Source organism: Ochotona curzoniae, unplaced genomic scaffold (assembly GCF_017591425.1).
Source record: "Ochotona curzoniae isolate NIBS_2020 unplaced genomic scaffold, NIBS_Ocur_1.0 contig_2688, whole genome shotgun sequence".
NCBI lineage: Eukaryota > Metazoa > Chordata > Mammalia > Lagomorpha > Ochotonidae > Ochotona > Ochotona curzoniae.
Genome location: NW_024465553.1, coordinates 22,715,498 through 22,734,889, shown reverse-complemented (window position 1 = coordinate 22,734,889; position 19,392 = coordinate 22,715,498). Strand labels below are relative to the sequence as shown.

The following is a 19,392-nucleotide window of genomic DNA, read 5'->3' as shown; positions in this document are numbered from 1 at the left end:
CCATAAAAAGAAATCCTATATAGTGCTATTTTTATACGTATATATATCTGGGTGAGTAAAAGACATATCACGATCTGGCCAACTAACAGCTTCTGAAATGTGATTATGTCTAAGATTAGATTGACTTTAACAGCAGCTCATGTAATAAGCACAATGTTTGGGAAAAGAGATTTCTCAGATTGCAAATTCTGGAACACATTCTGGGATTTATAAACAGGAAGGAGTAAATGATTGGTAACTGAAATAAATTTAGCATATATTTATATTTCTGACTTTCTCATTCATCATTATTTCCTTTCCTAATACAATTGAATTGCCTATTTGTATTCTTTATGATATAATGCTACCCTAAAGAAATATAGAGGGGTCATTCCTCCTTGCCTCTTCAGTCTTCTTCTATTCCTACATTGCTGATGTCATAGTTAGCTCTTCTAATTTTGTGGAATTATTTTGGCAGGGAAAGGCTTTTTTCTGCAGATGAGTTATAGGGTACTGGTTGTGAATGGTCTTTTGCCTTTGATTCTAAGTGGGTACAGGGGTATAATCTTCATGTGAATTCTTTAGGTTTGACCAGTGCAGGCTGGTTTATCTGAATGTCTCAATGAATTAGGCTGCTGTTGTTTGTGGGACTTTGCAGTGATTTACCTACCAGGGTGGATTACTAGTGGGTTCAAGGGAATTTGCTCCTGTCACTGTCGTAGTTGAACCTCTGAAAGCAACAGAGGTAATATTGAGTGTTATGACTTCAAAGGATAAGGTCTCAAACCCTACAGAATTGGGCCCTCCAGTCAATAGGAAATACCAAAATGGGAGTGGTGGCTGTAATGATATGGAATGTGGCAGATATGTCATCAGTTCCCTCTAGGGCAGTGTCCATTGGAAGCACTAGGCTTAAGTGGTGGCAGCAGTTGGTAGAGTCATGGGGCATAGTGGATGTTTCCTCCAATACTTAGGGGGTAAGTGCCATGGTGTCATGGGCCTGTGGTCATAGTAGTATAGTCACTAAGAACATAGGAGATGGAGAATGTATCTCGAAGACATAGAATGGTGATGGCAGTCTAGGATATGGTCCACATTGGGTATGTTATTCATACCCAAAGTATGAACCCTACTATATGAATTTGTTATTGAAATTGGAATTAGAACTCTGACTATAGCACAATCATATTCAAGTGAGAACATTCTTTAGGGAATGTTTTAATAATAAAACTCCTAGGGGTTTATTTTAATAATAAAATTTATCTGAAAGCAGGAACTGACTCTTCTGAGACAACAGTAACTTCTGCAAAGATATATTGATGTGGTAGAAGTGATGGGAAACCCACTTTTAGTCTTTCTATGTTCATTATTGAACATTACACCAAAAGGCTACCTATAATTCATGTTAAAGATTAAGCATTATTAATTCAAAAATTATCTTCCCTCCCTTAAAGTGTTAAAGTAAAACGGATTTTTTTCCTATCCAAGAATAACTGCATGAGAACAGTCTGTCAGAGAAGTCATCCTATTATAAAGTTATTCTGCTGTAACATGTGTAGTCTCTACTTAAGATGTTAAGCTACAAATATTTATCCTTTAGAGCCATCTGTTCTGCTAACTACCCATAACTATTTTAGAATGAAATCTGAAAAATGGAAGTATTTGAAATTCTTTGCATTGTTGACTTGTTTTTTTTTGTAACATGTGTCTTGCTTTGAGCAGAAATAGATTGGTACAGAAAGCTTATTTGTAAAATAGTGCATTATATCATTTAAAAGAATTTTAAATCCTTTTATAGAAAGTATTCTCATCTTGATGAAGTTATTTCATGACAGGATCCAGTTTCTACTCTAAATGCGTGTAAATAAAGCTCTTTATTCACTATATTTCTTCTTATAGTAAATTTATGCTAATTCCTTAAATTTTAAGTTCTGCTAGATTAATTTATTTGCTATTAAAAATCATCACCTTAATTAAAGAAAGCTTCTGTTATGAATGTTAAGAGGAAAATTTATCACCTAACACTCCCCCAGGAATTATTTTAAAGCTGTGTTATAATGCCAAGAAATTGGTTTCAGTCTTCAACCAGGCATTATTGCAAGTAATTATCTTAATGAGTGCTTACTTTATACTTTTTGAATGGCATATCATTGAACACATGGAGGGAAATGGGTCAACTGCCTACTACTCCCTACCCATTTTCATTACCATAGGATTTGACAGTGGAAAGAAAGATAATCTCAGAGCTGGGTGTAACAGAGGTTTATGAAAGTTCCTACTAAGTGATGAACATTAAGTGTCCTTTGAATGAATTTAAATTCAAGCTCATATTAACTGTGGTATACATAGAAACCTTAATATATAAAAACTTAAAGTAGTTTAAAGTAGTCTATTGTTAATATGGCCTCTCAGTACATGACAAAAAATAAATGAAAATTATCTAGTTAATACGGTTTTATCTTAAAATTTAATAAACTTTAAAAGCCTTTTTGCAGTGGGGACTAAAAACAACAATAAGGAAGTGATATACCATGAATATAAATTTGCTGGACAACTAGACAACAGAATCAACTCTATGTAAATATATATTGCTCAAATGATTGGGTATGGCACATAAAACAGCTATGCTTGCCTTCTTACTATTTTAAACACAATGAAACTACAAAAAGCAAAAGTTTAAGAAAAAAAGATGATCAAGAGACTTAGAATTGCTAGAAAATTTAAAGAAGATAAAAGCAGAAATTCTAGAATCTAAACGATGATAAGATAATCTAAATTTAAAATCAAGTGGATTGGTGTATTAAACAAAGCAGATGTAATTTAAGAGAGAACTACTACAGTAAAAAATAGATTGAGAGAAATTCCTGAGATTACATTGAGGACAAAAGAAATGATTGAAATATGAAAGGCAGCTCAAATTACATCAAAATGCCAAAAAACAAAATAACCAATTCTGTGGTTAAATTTTTGCATTCTTATGTAGCCCTTTATATAAGAAGAGAGGCATAAGGTGAAAAAATTATATCCGACAACAGGAAAAGGATAGATAATCTACTATAGATACATTTCTGTAAATATTTCATGTCACAGAGAAAATATTTATCTGATGTTGTCACATACATAGATTGATCTAAAAGGCAATGAGTATTGATTGTATATAATGACATATATTCATACAAACAATATTTTATAATAGAGTTTTCTTTGAAACACTAGTGTTTTACGTACTTGAAAATTTTCACTTTTTGGCCATCTGTGCCACCTATGCCTGGGGGCAGCCCTCTGCAATTTATGCTGTATGCGCCCAGAGGAAGCAGGCTTATGAAGGCCTGGGGGTATGGCCTAGGGAATGGCACCAGTCGGGGGCATATGAGACCTCAGGGCTCACATCTAGGCAGGGGAGTGAGTCAGGGGATTTCCCCATGTGCTTGGTCCAGGGCGGTGTAGGAAGAGGGAGGAGAGGCCCCGGGTTAGCATACTGGCCTGACTGGAAATGGGCTTTGCCAAGCTGGATCAGAGCAACCACTGGCACACGCAAGATCTGGACTGGGAACAGGACTTATTGGAGAGCTAAGAGGATGCCTCCGTGGGGTTATGGTTCCCACTGGTGAGCGTGAAAGCTGGAATGGGGGCAGCAGTCTGGCCTGGACACCACTGCAGTATGTGTTGGCGTAGGTATGTACTAGGTCTGAGGTGTGCCAGACTGCACTAAACCTCAACATCCATGGTACTTGTGAGAGCTAGCTAGGGTAGGTGTATGATGGGCTGGGGTAGTTCTAGGACGCACTGAACCTTGCAGGAGCTGTGTCAGGGCATGGATAAGGTGTGACTGGGCTTTAGCTTTCAGCAGTAGGAATTGAAATGAGTGTGGGCAGCATCCAGCAGTAAGAATTGGAATGGGTGTGGGCCAGTTGGGCAAGGCTACTTATTCCTTCCAGGACAGGAGGTGGACTAAATTAGTTTGGGCCAATGACCCACTGGTGTGTGCGATATCTGCCGCTGGGAGGAGACCTGAAAGAGGAACTTGGGGAAATCCTTTGTCAGGATGCAGTCCCTGTAGGTGAGTATAAGAACAAAGGCTAAGAATAGCTGGAGCAGGCCAGATTATAGTACCCATCATCACACGTGGGGGTCAGGTCTGGGGGCAGGCTACCCTGGGCCAGTTCACAACACCCACTGGTAGATGTGAGAACCCACGACAGGCTGGGTTGGGCTGCAACACCAACCAGTTCAGTTTAGGGCTGGGACTGGCTAGGCTGCAGCACCCACTGGCAAATGCTGAGGCAAGGCATTGTCTGAAAAAGCAGCAGAGGACAGCCCTACGGAAGAAGAGATTTTCTGCATGGTTACAATGGACAGGGCTGGCCAGCCAAAAGGCAGGAACTTGGAACTCCATGTAGGTCTCCTGTGTTGCATAAGGGACCAGCCTCTGCTTTCCCACTTGCATTGCCAATGAGCTAGATTGGAAATGTTGCACCCAAAACCACAACTGGTGATGAAATTTCAACCGTAAGGAAATGAACAACCTGCCTGTAATGTCAACATCCTGTCAAAGCATTACCTTACATCCTGAATCTTCTATGTACACTCCAGCCCCCTGCTAATGTGCCTGATGAAAACAAAAATGGGAGACTTAAAAGAAGCTCCAGGTGAAAGAACACAGATGATAGCAAACACGGCTGAGCTCAGACAGCTACAGGAACTGATGCATTGCTGAGGTGAACTGAAGATGGTACAGCCACTTTGGAAGACTGTTCAGCAATTTCTAACAAAACTACATTTTCAGATTTCAGATTATTCCTCAGACTATGTTGGTCCAGCAATCTGCCTGGGATATTTATCCAAAGGAGATAAAAACAAATGTCAAAAAAAATCTGAATAAGTGTTATGATGCAGGAGATTAGTTAAGTAGTCATCTGCAACAGGAGCTACTTGACCAATGTCCTCACGGTTCATTTCCTTATGGTTGAATGTTAATCATCTATTATACATTTTGGGTGATAGTTCTTTATCAGATTTTTCTTTTGCAAATATTTTTCTCTATCTTGTGTTTCTGTTGTCTAGATGACTTTTTATAGGACAGAGTATTTAATTTTAGTGAGTTCCAGTTTATCTCTTTCATGGATCATGCTGTCATATTTGGCAAAATTATAGCTAACACAAAAAATCTAGATTTCCTTCTGATATCTGAGATTTTTATAGCTTCACAAAAGTTTTACTTATAAGTCAGATTGATTTGATTACATTTTGTGAAGAAGATAAGATCTCTGTGTGAATAATCTCTTGAGATTCTTAGTTTTCTTTGGGGAGATTTCTTGTCCAGGGTTCTCATTTTGGCTCTCAGATTATATCACTGTTTTGATGCTGTAATCAGGGCCTATCCTTGTGGTGTTCTGGGCCTGTGGAAAGGGTGAGCACAACAGTAATTACCATGATTTTAATGGCCCAAAGGAGGACTATGAGAGAGTAAATATATAATTTTTGAAGGGATGAAAGGGGAAAGTGGTGGTCTTAGTGACTTTTAAAAAAAGAACGGTACATGTTCATTTATAATACCAAAATGTACCTCTTTCATGGAGTTGGTGGCAGGAACAAAGTGAGTTGAAACTTACCAAGACTCAGTTAATTTCTGAGTATATTGGACCCTTTCGTGTTTTATCCACACAGCACATCTTGTAATTTAATTTAAAAACAAACGAAATTGATATTGACCTGAGCCCACACTGAGACTTCATTACTTGACCTTCATCACTGTGACTCTCATCCCCCATGTTGCTGTTCTTCCTAATTGTGCTAGGTGTCATTGGCTCATGATCTGGGAAGTCAGGCAGGTTGGAACAATTGACTTAAAAATAGTCTTTGTATTACATGGATATCATCTGGCTAATTTTCTAATTTTGTTGGGTTTGAATCAGAATTAATTATGTGATTTTTGGCATAAATGTCAGATTTATATTTATAGTGTTCTCTTTTGAAAAAGCCAGAGAACTTTTAAAAATAATGGAAGAACAGCTAATGATTATGAAAAATTTGTAGAATTTGCATTTTGAGTGTGATTTTCTGGAACCTGGGAACAGTAGCATTGTTCTATAGTGGTTAAGAAGACGTGCATCCTTCTTTCTCCTTTTATTTTGTTTTGTATTAGGCAGAACCTTTATGGAAAGCACACATTAGAACATCTCCCCTTCTTTATTATGTTCGTAGGTGTTTATGAACCACAGATTTAGAACAGAGAACTGCAATGATGTTTTCAAAATGTTATCTGTGGAACATTTATGTTAGAATGACCTAGTGTTTAAAATGCTTACCTAGCTCTCCTTCAAAACATGCAGAATCAGAATACCTGTGGATGAGCCTCAGGAACAAACTCGTCTGATTCATACACCCTCATAATCCAGATCGATGGTCTCTGAGGCAGATTGCATGTAATGTCTTAAAACTAATGGCAGAATATCACCAGACCATCTAATAAATTCGTGCTTTCCTTTTTCTTTAGCGTACTACTATAATATGACTAATAGTTTTCCTGCAGTCAAGTGTGACACTGCTGAATCCAGGCAGTGGAATGTAAACATAAATGTTGCTATTTCTTGGCCCTGGCCATAGAAACTTACATGCGTATTCATCCATGTTCTTCCTTCTATGTCTTGCTAGAATTGAGATGACCAAGACAGGGTTAGAAGCCAAGTGTTGAAAATAGTAGACTCTTGTCAGCCTGAATATCTTCATAGAGCAGAACCAATGCTGACATGGAAGTTCCTGACCTAACTATTTGAAGGGAAATAAATTTCTTTTTCTTTAAGTGATTGACTTTTAGAATAGATACTATGTGTAAAATCTTAGCCCACCTACAATATCTAATATGACAATGTTTTAAAATGGTAATAAAATGTTAAAACTTACTTATATTTTATTTTTATTTAAATCTTTTTAAAGAGTCTTTACGTTCGGTTTATAGGTTGACACAGATATTCATGATAAAGTGAGATTTCTCAGGAGAAGTTGAAGTTCTAGGAGATGAAGGGGTTGACAGTGATACTTTAATTTGTTCACTTCTAGGTCATAGATGTCCAAGTTACTTGAATTTATGCATTCTATTATATAATTCTAATTTCATGTCATAAAATAAATGCTCTGAAAGACTGACAAATATATCATGTAAAGATAATACCATTTAATAACATAAACAGCAAGACAGTGGCAGAGCTGACTCTTCTACTTTAGAGGCACTTTTTTGGCAACTATGTTATGTGGCTAAAATAAAATAATAAACATTTAGGATTAAATCTAACCAAAGGTACAATAAAATGTTACAGTCACATAAATCTCAAGTATGAATTCTCAAAAATGAAAAAAGCCTGTCTCTCCTGATGGGCAAGTACTCTGTGCTTTTCCAGTTATCAGGAGAGACAGATTGAGCTTTCAGTTCTTGCCTTAGGCCTGGCCAAGCCCTGAGTGTTCCTGGCTTTTTGGAAGTAAGCTAGCAAATCAAAGATCGCTCTCTCTCTGTTTCATACATCCTCCCCATTCTCTCCCTCCCAAAAAAGTAAGTCAAAATTTAAAGGTAAACATTTTTACAGCTTTACTGGCCAGTCAGAAAAGTTGCACAGTCTGTTAAGTTAGTCACTAGTCACACATTGCTACTGAGCATTGGAATGTAACTTACAAGCTTAAGATAGAAGTAGAAAATCCATTTCAGATCTTCTAGTAAAAGAAAGAATGTAAAATATTTACATTGATTCCATGTTGACTATTTTGGTTATATTTAGCATTGTGTTAAATGTGAAATACCCGTTTGTGAAAACAAAATTTGCTTGTTTGTTTTGCTTATATTAAAAATATGATTACTAAAAAACTAAAAATAACCATATGGCTGACATTAAATTCTACTGGACTACAGCAGCTTAGTGCATACTTGGAAAATAATAACTCTCAATTTCCTACACAATCTTTAGTTTTTATCTTTATATCTAAATAATGAAGATAGCACTTTCCTATTTACACATAGGAAAGTGAACTCCAAACTGATTATTAATTTCATTAGGCATTATTAACATTTATTAATGAGGTTCTGAGAAAATCAATGTGAATTATAAGAGCTTACTAAGGCATTTACGTGTTATCAAACTAATAAGTGTTTATGTTTTATCTTGTTTTTATGAGTTTATAAAATTACTACAAACCAATTTGACCTTAAAATATTTAGCAAACACTTGTGATGTTGTCAAATGAATATCTTTGAAGATTAATACTTGAGTAATTGTTAATTATTAAAATATTCAGACATAATTATTTTCAAGTTATAGCTAGATCAGAAAAAGTGCAATGAGTTTTTTGTTTTTAAAGGGTTTTTTTTAGTTGGATCATCAGATCTATAGAGAGAAGGAGAGACAGAAAGAAAGATCTTCTGTCTGCCAGTTCACTCCCCAAGTGGCTGCAGCAACCAGGTGCTGGGAGTTTCTTCCAGGTTTCCCTCATGGGTGCAGGGTCCCAAGGCTTTGGTCTGTCCTCTACTGTTTTCACAGACCACAAGCAGGGGGCTTGATATTAAGTGGAGCCGCTAGGATAGGAACTGGTGCACATGCAAGGCAAGGACTTTAACAACTCGGCTACTGTGCCAGACCCACAATGAGGTTTTTAAAGTAACAGTGTAAGTTTAATATCATCTACCATTATCCTGTCTAGTGAGGTTACTGATTTGTCACATGTGAAGTGAATTCATTTTATTATCTTGCATATAAACAAGCATTTTTGAAAACTATTTAAATTTTATTTTACATCTGTGTGTGTAAAGTTTCATATAGTTAGTGGACTTGAACTTTTAAACCAAAGTATTATTTATTATTTCATTTGAAATGTTACATTATAAAATTTCATAGACTGAAGGTAGATTTGGTGTCTATTTCTGTTAAAGTTGTCTGATACAGAAGCATTAACATCCCATTTTTTAAAAAGATTTACTTATTTTACTTCATAGAGTTTCAGAGAGGGAGGGAGAGAAACAGAGAGATGTGTCTGCTGGCTCACTCCCAAAATAGCCACAGTGGCCAGAACTGGGGTGGTCTGAAGCTGGGAGCCAGGAGCTTCTCTGGAGTCTCCCAAGTGGGCGCTGGGTCCCAAGACCTTTGGCCATCCTCTGCTACTTCCCTAGGACATAACCATGGAGTTGGATCCAGACGTGAAGCAGCTAGGACTAGATCCCACACCCTTGTAGTAGTGATTTCAGTGGGTTTTTTTTTTTAAGATTTATTTATTTTTATTAGAAAGTCAGATATACAGAGAAGAGGAGAGACAGAGAGGAAGATCTTTCACCTGATGATTCACTCCCCAAGTAGCTGCAATGAATGGACCTGAGCTGATCCGAAGCAAGGGGCCAGGAGCTTCTTCTTCTTGGTCTCCCATGTGGGTGCAGGGTCCCAAGGTCTTGGGCCATCCTCGACTGCTTTCCCAGGCCACAAACAGGAAGCTGAATGGGAAGTGGGGCCACGAGGATTGGAACTAGTGCCTATATGGGACCCTGGCACATACGAAGCGAGTACTTGAGCCACTATCAGTGTAAATACATTCCATGGGTTTTGAGTAGGTTTTTGTTTTGCTGCAGCAGCTTAAGCTACGGTAAAGGATGACTGCATCCCAAACTGGATGCCAATCCAAGTCATGGTTGCTCTGCTTTTCATCCAGCTAACTGATTAATGCATCCTGGGGCATAGCAGACATCTCACATGCCCCTGCTGCCCCAATGGGAGCCCTGGTGGAAATCCACGTTCCTGTCTGTTGTGGGCATTTGAGGAGTGAGCTCGTCAATAGGAAAATTCCCTTTCACTCTCACCTTTATGTGCATTACAATGTATGCATTTTTGAAAATGGAGTGACTCAAGTAGTGGGAGGTTTTTGATCATGCACATTTTTATTGGGAAAATTATCAAGTGGTTGGTAGACTATATAGAGCTCTTTGACGGCTGTTCTTCCCTGATGGTCCTTTTAACTCTATGATTTGTGAATTCTGTAAGATCTTAACATCTGTGCATAACTGGAATGATTTAGTCATGTGATTTTCAAGAATATAAGAAAATTTTTTAAAATGTTATTTATATCTTGTGCATATCATCAACCAACATTGTACTACAAATGTGTCTCCATACAGAGAGATTCAAAATGGGAAAGCTGCTAATTTAAATGTATTTAATGTTACTCTCTCAAAGGGATTAAAGGCAAGTGATACATAAAAAGAGAGCCTTAAGCCTGATAACAAAAAATAGTTGCACTGGTGAATTAGCAAAAGACAAGAAGTAAAGGACAATCCATTCCAGAACTGACTTTAGATCCTGACCCTCAATAGTTTCTGTAATTAATATTTGTTTATTTATATGCTGATATCTCCTTCCTTTTATAAATTGTAAGGTAGCAAAGGACTGCTTATGTTACTCTGTTCTTAATTTCATTCTAAGCATATTCTGTACCGTGGTGGTATGTGACCCGCAAGTTATTTGTTCAATATATACAGAAATTTGCAAGGTTGATTCATAAATTAACTTAAAAAGTATTTACTATGGAGAGCTTCCAGGTTTAGTAGGCATGTAACAAATTACTATTCATTTATTGTGTGACTCAATATATAACCACTACCATATTTTTATATGCATTATTCTTTATCTTGTCATCACATTTTTTATTTGTTGATATTAATTTTCTGAAGTTAATGATTGTATTATTAGCATTTCATTAACTCTTAATGTGGAGTTTAAAGGAAATAATTTATTAAAAGGACACATTAGTTTAAATGACAAATTCTGCCTGCATTTTAGCCATTTGCTTTTATTGTCTTTTTAATGGTGTCATCAGTTGTTTTTAACCAGATAGCCAGTTCTTCATTCATTGAAAGATTATTATGGAATATATATATACATATAATTCTAAAATTAAAATACATGAAATGAATACTTTTAATTACATTTTCTAATAATAATAGTAGTTGTAGAGAGCATGAAATTGTACAAGTCTAGGTTGTGTTCATTTGATTTGGAATGATATGAATGACAACAAAGCAACGATGTTTTTTTTTTTTTTTTTTTTTTTTTAAAGATTTATTTTTATTATTTTTTCATTGGAAAGGCGGATATACAGAGAGGAGAGACAGAGAGGAAGATCTTCCGTCCGATGATTCACTCCCCAAGTGAGCGCAACGGGCCGATACTATGCCGATCCGAAGCCAGGAGCCTCTTCCGGGTCTCCCACACGGGTGCAGGTTCCCAAAGCTTTGGGCCGTCCTCGACTGCTTTCCCAGGCCACAGGCAGGGAGCTGGAAGGGAAGCAGGGCTGCCGGGATTAGAACCGGCGCCCATATGGGATCCCGGGCGTGCAAGGCGAGGACCTTTTAACCACTTGCGCCACCGCGCCGGGCCCAGCAACGATGTTTTAAATTAATCGTGGAAGGCTGAAATATAAAATATGGGCACTTAATGAAGTAGCACATAGTGGACTGTGAACTACCCAGATTATTTATTTTCTTGACTATTCTACAGATAAAATTTGATTTCACCTAATTAAATGCTCTAACATTTCTCTATAAAAATCCAATTAGCAATGAAATAAAAGAAGTAAAAGAAGTGGAAGCAGAGTAGAGGAAGATGTTTTAATTGATAGTGTGTGTAAAGTGGAGGTAGAGAATTCAGGAGCAGTCATGGACATGTGAATTTAGACCCTTAAAATAGAGCCATTACTTTATCCCATTCTGCTTTTGAGCTGAAGCCTTTATTCTTCTCTCTTTAGATGTGTACCTTTCACTCACATGAAACTGTCAGTGTCCACTTAATTGCATTTTGTTTTATTGTAAAACGCAGTGTTTATACATGTTCTTTTCTTTCCATTGTAGCTTCTACCATTCCTTATATAGTTCTTTAGCCCAAATTTTAAAAAAATATTTCACTTCTCATCCATCTGTCTTTAATCCCTCTCCAGTTGAATTATTTTACGTGGTATTCTTGTAACTGGTCTAGTGCTGAAGATGCCCGTGTCTTAGATGCTGGGTTCTCGTCCCAACTCTGCCTCTGGTTTCAGCTTTGTGTTAATACTGACCCAAGGAGGCAGTGGTGTAGTGTTGATGGCTCGGTAATTGAGTCCCTGTTATCCATTCGGAATACCTGGATTTAGTTCCTGGCTCTGAACTTTGTCCTGGCCCAGGCCCAGCCGCTGTGGGTGTTTCGGAAGTGAATCAGCAGAAGACAGCACTCCAACAGCTGCACAGTGCATTCTAGTGCCCTCATAAGTTTTGCTACCCTCTGTGTGGTGCGTGGACAGCTGCTGCTTCGTGCGTGTGCTTTGACTCTCCTTCAAGAATCTCTCCTTGCTTGCTTTGTCTTCCTGTTGTGTAACGCAGACTAAAACAACATGCTGAAATATTTACAAAATTTTCTACCTTTCAATCCTCCCAGTTCCTTTTTTCGATAATAAATAGAGAGGAAAATTGGAGAAGCATAATTGTATGATAGATTCACATAGTAAACAGGAGGAATTCAGAGTGGAAATAAAATGTAAATTATGAGTGCTGAGTGCATTTTAAAGTAACTGAATGAAGCATGAGGTTTTTGTCTAAGAAATGGGCAAAAAGAACTGCTACAAAATTTGGTGATGTGCTAGGAATATATAATACAATTCTCCATGTTTCACATATTTTACGTATTTAGCACTTAAAAAATTTTGTGATGCATTTTTCTCATATGTCTATACATGTATATCATGATAAAATATACCGGCAGTATAATCTCCTATTACCTATGTAAATAGTCTTTTATAGTGTGTGTATGCGCACACATAAACGTGTGTTTATGGCCTCCTTCCTTTGTCTTCAAAACCAGCCAGAGAAGGCAGGGCTAGTTTTTATGCTGCCATTCCTGTGGTTCTCATTTCTGATTCCCTCTTGTACATTTATAAACCAAGATTGTATTAGGTCCACCAAGATAATCCAAGATAAATTTCTCATTTTGAAATCATTTTAATTTTATGTACAACACTTATCCCACTTTGCTGTGTAAGTTTTGTATGTTTACAGATTTCTGGAAATAGAATTTAGATGTCTTTTTGGAACGAGAACATTGTTCAACTGCCTCATTTTCCCATTTGGCTAATTAGAATATAGCTCTCTTAATTTTCCCTCACTTCCAATCATACTCCCATTATAGAGTATGTCACTGTTTGTATTAAATCTGTATTCAATCTTTTATTATGTAGAATTCATATGTTTATTCCTAATTGTCTCTCTTTAAAAAAAAAGTTTTTATTTTTATTAGAAGGACAGATTTACAGAGAAGGAGAGATAGAAAGAAAGATCTTCTATCTGATGGTTCATTACCCAAGTAGCCACAACAGCTGGAGCTGAGCTGATCTCAGTCTCCTCCAGGTCTCCCTCATGGGTTCAGGGTCCCAAGGCTTTGGGCCGTCCTCAGCTGCTTTCCCAGGCCACAAGCAGGGAACTGGAACAGCTGGGACACGAACCAGTATCCACATGGGATCCTGGAGCATGCAAGGGGAGACTTTAGTGTTCTGACTGCTTCACTTCCCATCCAGCTATCAGAAAATATGTCTAGGAAAGCAACAAAGGTCAAATACTGATAAATATGAAGTTAGACTTTCAGTTGTATCTTACTGATTCATTTCTCTGTTGTTTCATGTTAGTACCACTTTGTCTGAACTTCCCACACTTTTCAGAACTTGAAAACAGGAAGTGAGAATCCTCTAGCTTTGTTGTTTTCAAGATTGCTTGTTTAGTGTTCTTTGAATTTCCCCATGATTTTTAGAATTCTCATCAGTTTTTGGTGAACTGTCTGTTGCTTCTTAGACAACTTAGTAGGCATAGTTGCATCAAAGACTGAATAGCTTAAACTTGAACACGTATGGTATGTGGGTTTTTTCTCATTGGCATTATTACAGGTTATGAGATTATATATCTAAAATATGGCATAATGCTTAGCACATGGTTAATACTAAATGCAGATTTAGCACCTAATCCAAAACTCTGAAATCCAAAACCTGAAATATTTCTTTGAAAGAGAGAAGAGAGACAAAAGTAGAGCTTTGGTCTGCAGAGTCAGTCCTCAAATGGCCGAAAAGACAAGGGGTAGGCCAGATCAAAGCCAGGAGCCAGGAGCATCATTCACATCTCCCACATTGTTGCAGGGGTCCAAGCACTTGGGCTATCTTTGACTGCATTCCCATGAGTATTAGCAGGGAGCTGGATCAGAACAGGAGCAGCAAGAGCAGCTTATAGGAGGAAATTAATCTTTACTACATCGCCAGTCCCCTGTATATATATCTTAATTTCCATTTTGATTTTTTTTAGATTTATTTTTATTATTTTTTTATTGGAAAGGCGGATATACAGAGAGGAGAGACAGAGAGGAAGATCTTCCGTCCGATGATTCACTCCCCAAGTGAGCGCAACAGCCGATGCTATGCCGATCCAAAGCCAGGAGCCTCTTCCGGGTCTCCCATGTGGGTGCAGGGTCCCAAAGCTTTGGGCCGTCCTCAGCTGCTTTCCCGGGCCACAGGCAGGGAGCTGGAAGGGAAGCGGGGCTGCTGGGATAGAACCGGCGCCCATATGGGATCCCGGGCATGCAAGGCGAGGACCTTAACCACTGCGCCACCGCGCCGGGCCCCTGTTTTGATTTTTAAACAATAGAGAATTTGATAACATATGGCATGCATTGCTTATGGTATTAGGTAAATCATAGTCACTGTCTTAAGTGTGTTCAGACAGTAAACATGTAATGACATATCTTATTTTGTGGCAAAGAAAAATTTAGGGACTACATTATAATCTTCAAATTCACTTTTTTTTCTTTGCACAATACTAGATACATATTTGGAATTCTGCCCAACTAGTGTGTAAATGTGAAAATGATCTAAAAACTGAAGTTCATTAATTAATTTTTACAAATCATGTCTGCTGTCAGTTTCTGATATTTGTTTTGATAGAATCCAGTAGTTAAAGTGGCATATTCAGCATTCTTGAAACCACCAATAAGGGAAAGCTAAGTGTAACTAAAACTGTGATATTTCCGCTTTGAGTAACTGTCATTATTTATTTCATTCAAGTTAGTAAACTGAAACTTAAGTACAGAATGACTGTTTTTCATCTGTGGTTATCGGGGAGGGCGCTGGGGGAGTATCAGCGGCTTTCTGACTCTATTGGTAGAAAGTCTCCTTATTTTACATACTGTTATTGGTTTTGAGAATATCTTCTCCTAATTGCAGGTTGGGTGGAACTATATCAGCATACAAGATAGTACCAGACGAAATAGAAGAAATCAAGGTATAGTATGGCAGTTTTCATCTTTACAAATACATCATCTTCGTGGGAGATTAAGGAAAAGCTGCTTTTTCTTTAAATCCTTGAATTTAAAGGTGTTTGTGAATCACTTATTTCTTCAAATCATATTTGAGTTAAAAATATATTTGTAACGCATTTCAAAGAAAAATATTAGGAGAGAAAGGTAACTCTTATACAAATCAGTGAAATATACATAAGGAAACATTGATATAAGCTCATGCTTATATCATGTGCCTTTTCATAGTGCTGCAAATTCTTTTTCCTGTATACCTTCCTCGTTTCATGACTACTTTAAAAAACAACCTTACTCTTGAAAACATAGAACTGCATTCTTCTCTTTCCAACTTTTTTATAAAAGTATATGGAACAATAATCATGTGGTACAGCATATTGTGTCTTGAGAACTAAATTACTATCTGTCCCACCAGTATTATTTAATCATCGGATAGCATTAGTCTAGGCTAAACAATACTGATGGTTAATGATGACATATAAAGACCTCAACATATTATTAAGCTTTTTTTTTTTTTTTTTGCTTTGATTAGAATCAATATAAAGTTCTGGAAACTTAAGACTTAGTAAATTTTTTTATTGTATAAGTTTTAGGGTGCAAAGAGTCTAGGGCTTGAGGAAAGTTTGTAGCTACATTGTTTTGACATTCTCTTTTTTCATTGCTATATCTGGGAGGAGGGGAGAGGCATGGGGAGAAGCCACCCACAGCTTCCCAACTATCCCAGGGTCCCTAATGTGGGGCATGCTCTGAGGGGCCTGTTCAAGTGGTTTTGAATGTTCAACAGTTCCGCATTGCTGCCAATCTTGCCACCCCAGTCATGATGAAATCTCTCTAGAATCTACCAGTTGGCATAGTCCAGCTTAGAGTTTCTGTTTGCCCAGGTGTTTACTGCCAACACTTGGCTGGGGAAGATGATCAACTTGTTCTGTCCTCAGTCCTCTGTTATGGTACCAGAGTGTCCTCTGCAGGCTCCAGTGTACTGCCATATCCTCCATATGCACCTGAATGTGCTGTTCGCTGCTCTGTCTAAGCCACTGAGGAGCCCCAGCTCTGACACATGTACTCCATATTTAGACCATGGAACCTGTAATTTCATCCATAGTTGTAGTTGTGAGTCCAGTGGTTCAGTTGGGAGGATTCCCAAGGAAACTTCACCTGAGGTGATGCCAGACCCAATTCTTGTGTGTGGATGCCAATACAGGGTCCGGCACAGTGTGTCACCCTTTTGGCCTTTGCGCACACTGCTACTTGCAATTACTGGGTCATTTGTCTCCAGCCCTGTCCTCTATGCAAACTAATGAGTGTTGCAGTCCACCCCGATCCTGCTCACCACACACTCAGACCCCACACAAACCAAAGGGAATTATAGCCTAGCTGGAGTGACCCACAATAGCTCCCATCAGGCCTGCCTCCTGTCCTGGTTGCCATGCTTGCCAATATAGTATTTACGGCAGACTGGTCCTTTCTGTCCCACATCCCATTCAGCTCTCATACATGTCAGTGGGCATTGAATCCTAGTTCAACCCAACTAGCCCCACTATCCATCCCACACATGTGTTGACAGGTGCCACTCTGTCTAGCTATGCCTGTCGCAGTCCTGATTCTCATTCTCACAAGTGAGAGTGGCAACCCAAGAGGGAGGTGCCCACTGTTACCCTAATGGACCCATTGCCACTCCCGGATCTTGCTTTCTCTAGGTGGTACTGCAGTTTAGCTCGACAGAGATTTCTCCCCATGCCAGCATCTGCTAGCTGATGCTATGAGCAATGCCTAACCAACCCTCACCCACTCTAGTTTATGCATGTGCCGGTAGGTACAGTCTGCCCAGCCTGGCTTGTTTCCAATCCAGCTTACATGCAGGACAGCAGGTGTTGTAACCCTGCCTGGCCTGGTCTGCCCTCAACCCCAGCTCTCATCCTCACAGTGGAAATAGTGGCCCAGCAGGAGATCTCCCTGCAGTTCCCCTACCAGATTTACCTATTCTCCCCCAGATCTCACATGTGCTGGTTGGGTGCTGCACCTCAGTCTGATATGTGTGGTACACCTCACCTTGATATTTGCCAGTGGGTACAGTAGCCTGGCCCAACCCAGCCCGGCCCCAGATCTAGCTCACGTTGAGGGGACTACAACCTAGCCAGCCCAGCCAGCCCCCAACCCCAGCTAATGTGAACTGGATGATATTGTGGCCCAACCTGGCATGGCCCACACACCATCCTGGCTCTTAGATTTGCCAGTGGGTATTATGATCTGGTCCAGTTTGGTTCACCCAGTTTTGAGCCAAAGGTAAGCTCATGGTTACTGTAACCTGGCCTGGTCTGAACTGCTCCCTTTCTTGCTTCTTGTGCTTACTTGCAGGGACTGTGTCTCAACAGGGGAGTTGCCAGCTCCTTCATCAGAATCTCTCCCAATATCAAATCTCATGCAAACCGGTGGGTGCATGGGCCAGCCCTACTTAGTCTACCTCCTGTCCTAGCAGAACCGTGGCCTTTCCTGACCAGCCTTCACCCATTCCATTTCTTATTGTTGGGTGGTATATCCCAGCCTAATTTGGTCCATATCCAGACATAGCTCATATATGACTCAGCAGATACAGAGACCTAGCCTAGCCCATTCTATATCCATCCTGATTCCCACAAGCTCTAATGGGTGTTGGAGTCTAGCCCAGTCTTGCACATCCCAGACCCAGACCACACTTGTGCCAAGGGAGACTACGTCCATATCCAAACCAGACAGCATCCCCCACTCTGACCCCCTTGCCTACCAGTGGGATCTATAACCCAGCCAAGACATTCCCTTAGCTCCCCAACCAGGCCTGATCCCAGCCACTGATCTTGTGCATGCCAGTGGTTGTTCTGACCCAGCTTGGCATTGTCCCAACTCTGTCTTGTCCTTTGACTTCAGCTGCTGAAGCCTGGCCTGGCCCAGCCAGTCCCCTGTCCCAACTCTTACTTGTGGATGCTGCAGCCTGGATATGCTCAGTCTGCTCTCATCTCTGGCTGATGCAAACTAGTAGGTATGGCAGCCTAGCCTGGCCTGATCTGTTCTCCATCCTATTTTCTGCACTTGCCCGTGGGCTCTGGTTTGCTCAGCCCTGCCCAGTTTGCCCCCTTCCAAAACCAACTCCCACACTTGCCGATGGATGGAGCTACCCAGCCTAGCCTGCCCACCACCCAGGCCTGGACCTCATGCTTATCATTGGGAGCTATGACCCACTAGGCAAGTTTCCCAGGTTCCCCTGCTTAGGCCACTCCCAGATTCAGATCTCACACATGCCAACGGGTGCTTGGCTCTAACCCAACATGGCCAGCCTCATCTGTCCCAGCCTTTGTATGAGCTGGTACAGCCCAGCCCTACACCCTGTTTTAGGGTGCTTATGCAGGTGCTGCAACCTGAACCTGCCCCACTTGTTCCCAGCTTCAGTACTGGTGAGCATTGGTGAGTTCCATGGTCATGCCTATCTCAGCCCATCACCATCTCAACTGTCAACCTAAAATCTAACCAGCAGGAGTTGTAGTAGCCCACATATCCCCTGCAGAAGTCACCCCTGGACCAGGTTCTTTTGTGTGCTGATTGATGTCATGGCGCAGTCTAATGTGGCCCATCCCCTATTCTGACACTGTCAGGTATTAGGAATCTAGCCCTGCTAGACAGATCCCCAGCCATAGCTTATATGGTGGTGTGTGGTGGTCAGGCATGTTGCATGCTAAGAAGCCCAACCCATGACTTCCATGTGAGCTGGTGCATCAGTCTGACTGAAAAATATCTCCTGTCTCTCCCCTCCAAACCACCAGGTCTCAGTCCCCTCACTTACCTGCAAGTGCAGTGACCTTGTCATTGGGTGTCCCTCAGGATTCATTCCTCACTGATGTGTGCTGTGGCCTTATCCATGGATGTTGCTGGGCAGTAACTGCATACCCCCAAGACTCCAGAGCTCGCTGCTGGGTGGCCAGCAGGTGGAGCCCGGTACATGTTTCATAAAAGGAGTTGTACTTTCCAGGAGCAGAGATAGACACATACTGTATTCATACCGTAGTGTAACTTTACTAGCCAGTATGCTAGTTTCTGTAAAACTGTA

At 39.8% G+C, this 19,392-nt stretch overlaps 1 protein-coding gene across 12 annotated transcripts in view; it reads left to right on the top strand.

Moving 5' to 3' along the window:
• The window catches only part of GPHN (gephyrin), a 276,180-nt gene that overhangs the window by 58,731 nt on the left and 198,057 nt on the right, over positions 1-19,392 (top strand). For all 12 annotated transcript variants that reach the window (XM_040975435.1, XM_040975432.1, XM_040975433.1 and 9 more), the window contains exon 3: positions 15,229-15,286. In XM_040975435.1, coding sequence (XP_040831369.1) covers positions 15,229-15,286 — 58 coding nt within the window. The remainder of the gene's footprint in view (positions 1-15,228; positions 15,287-19,392) is intronic.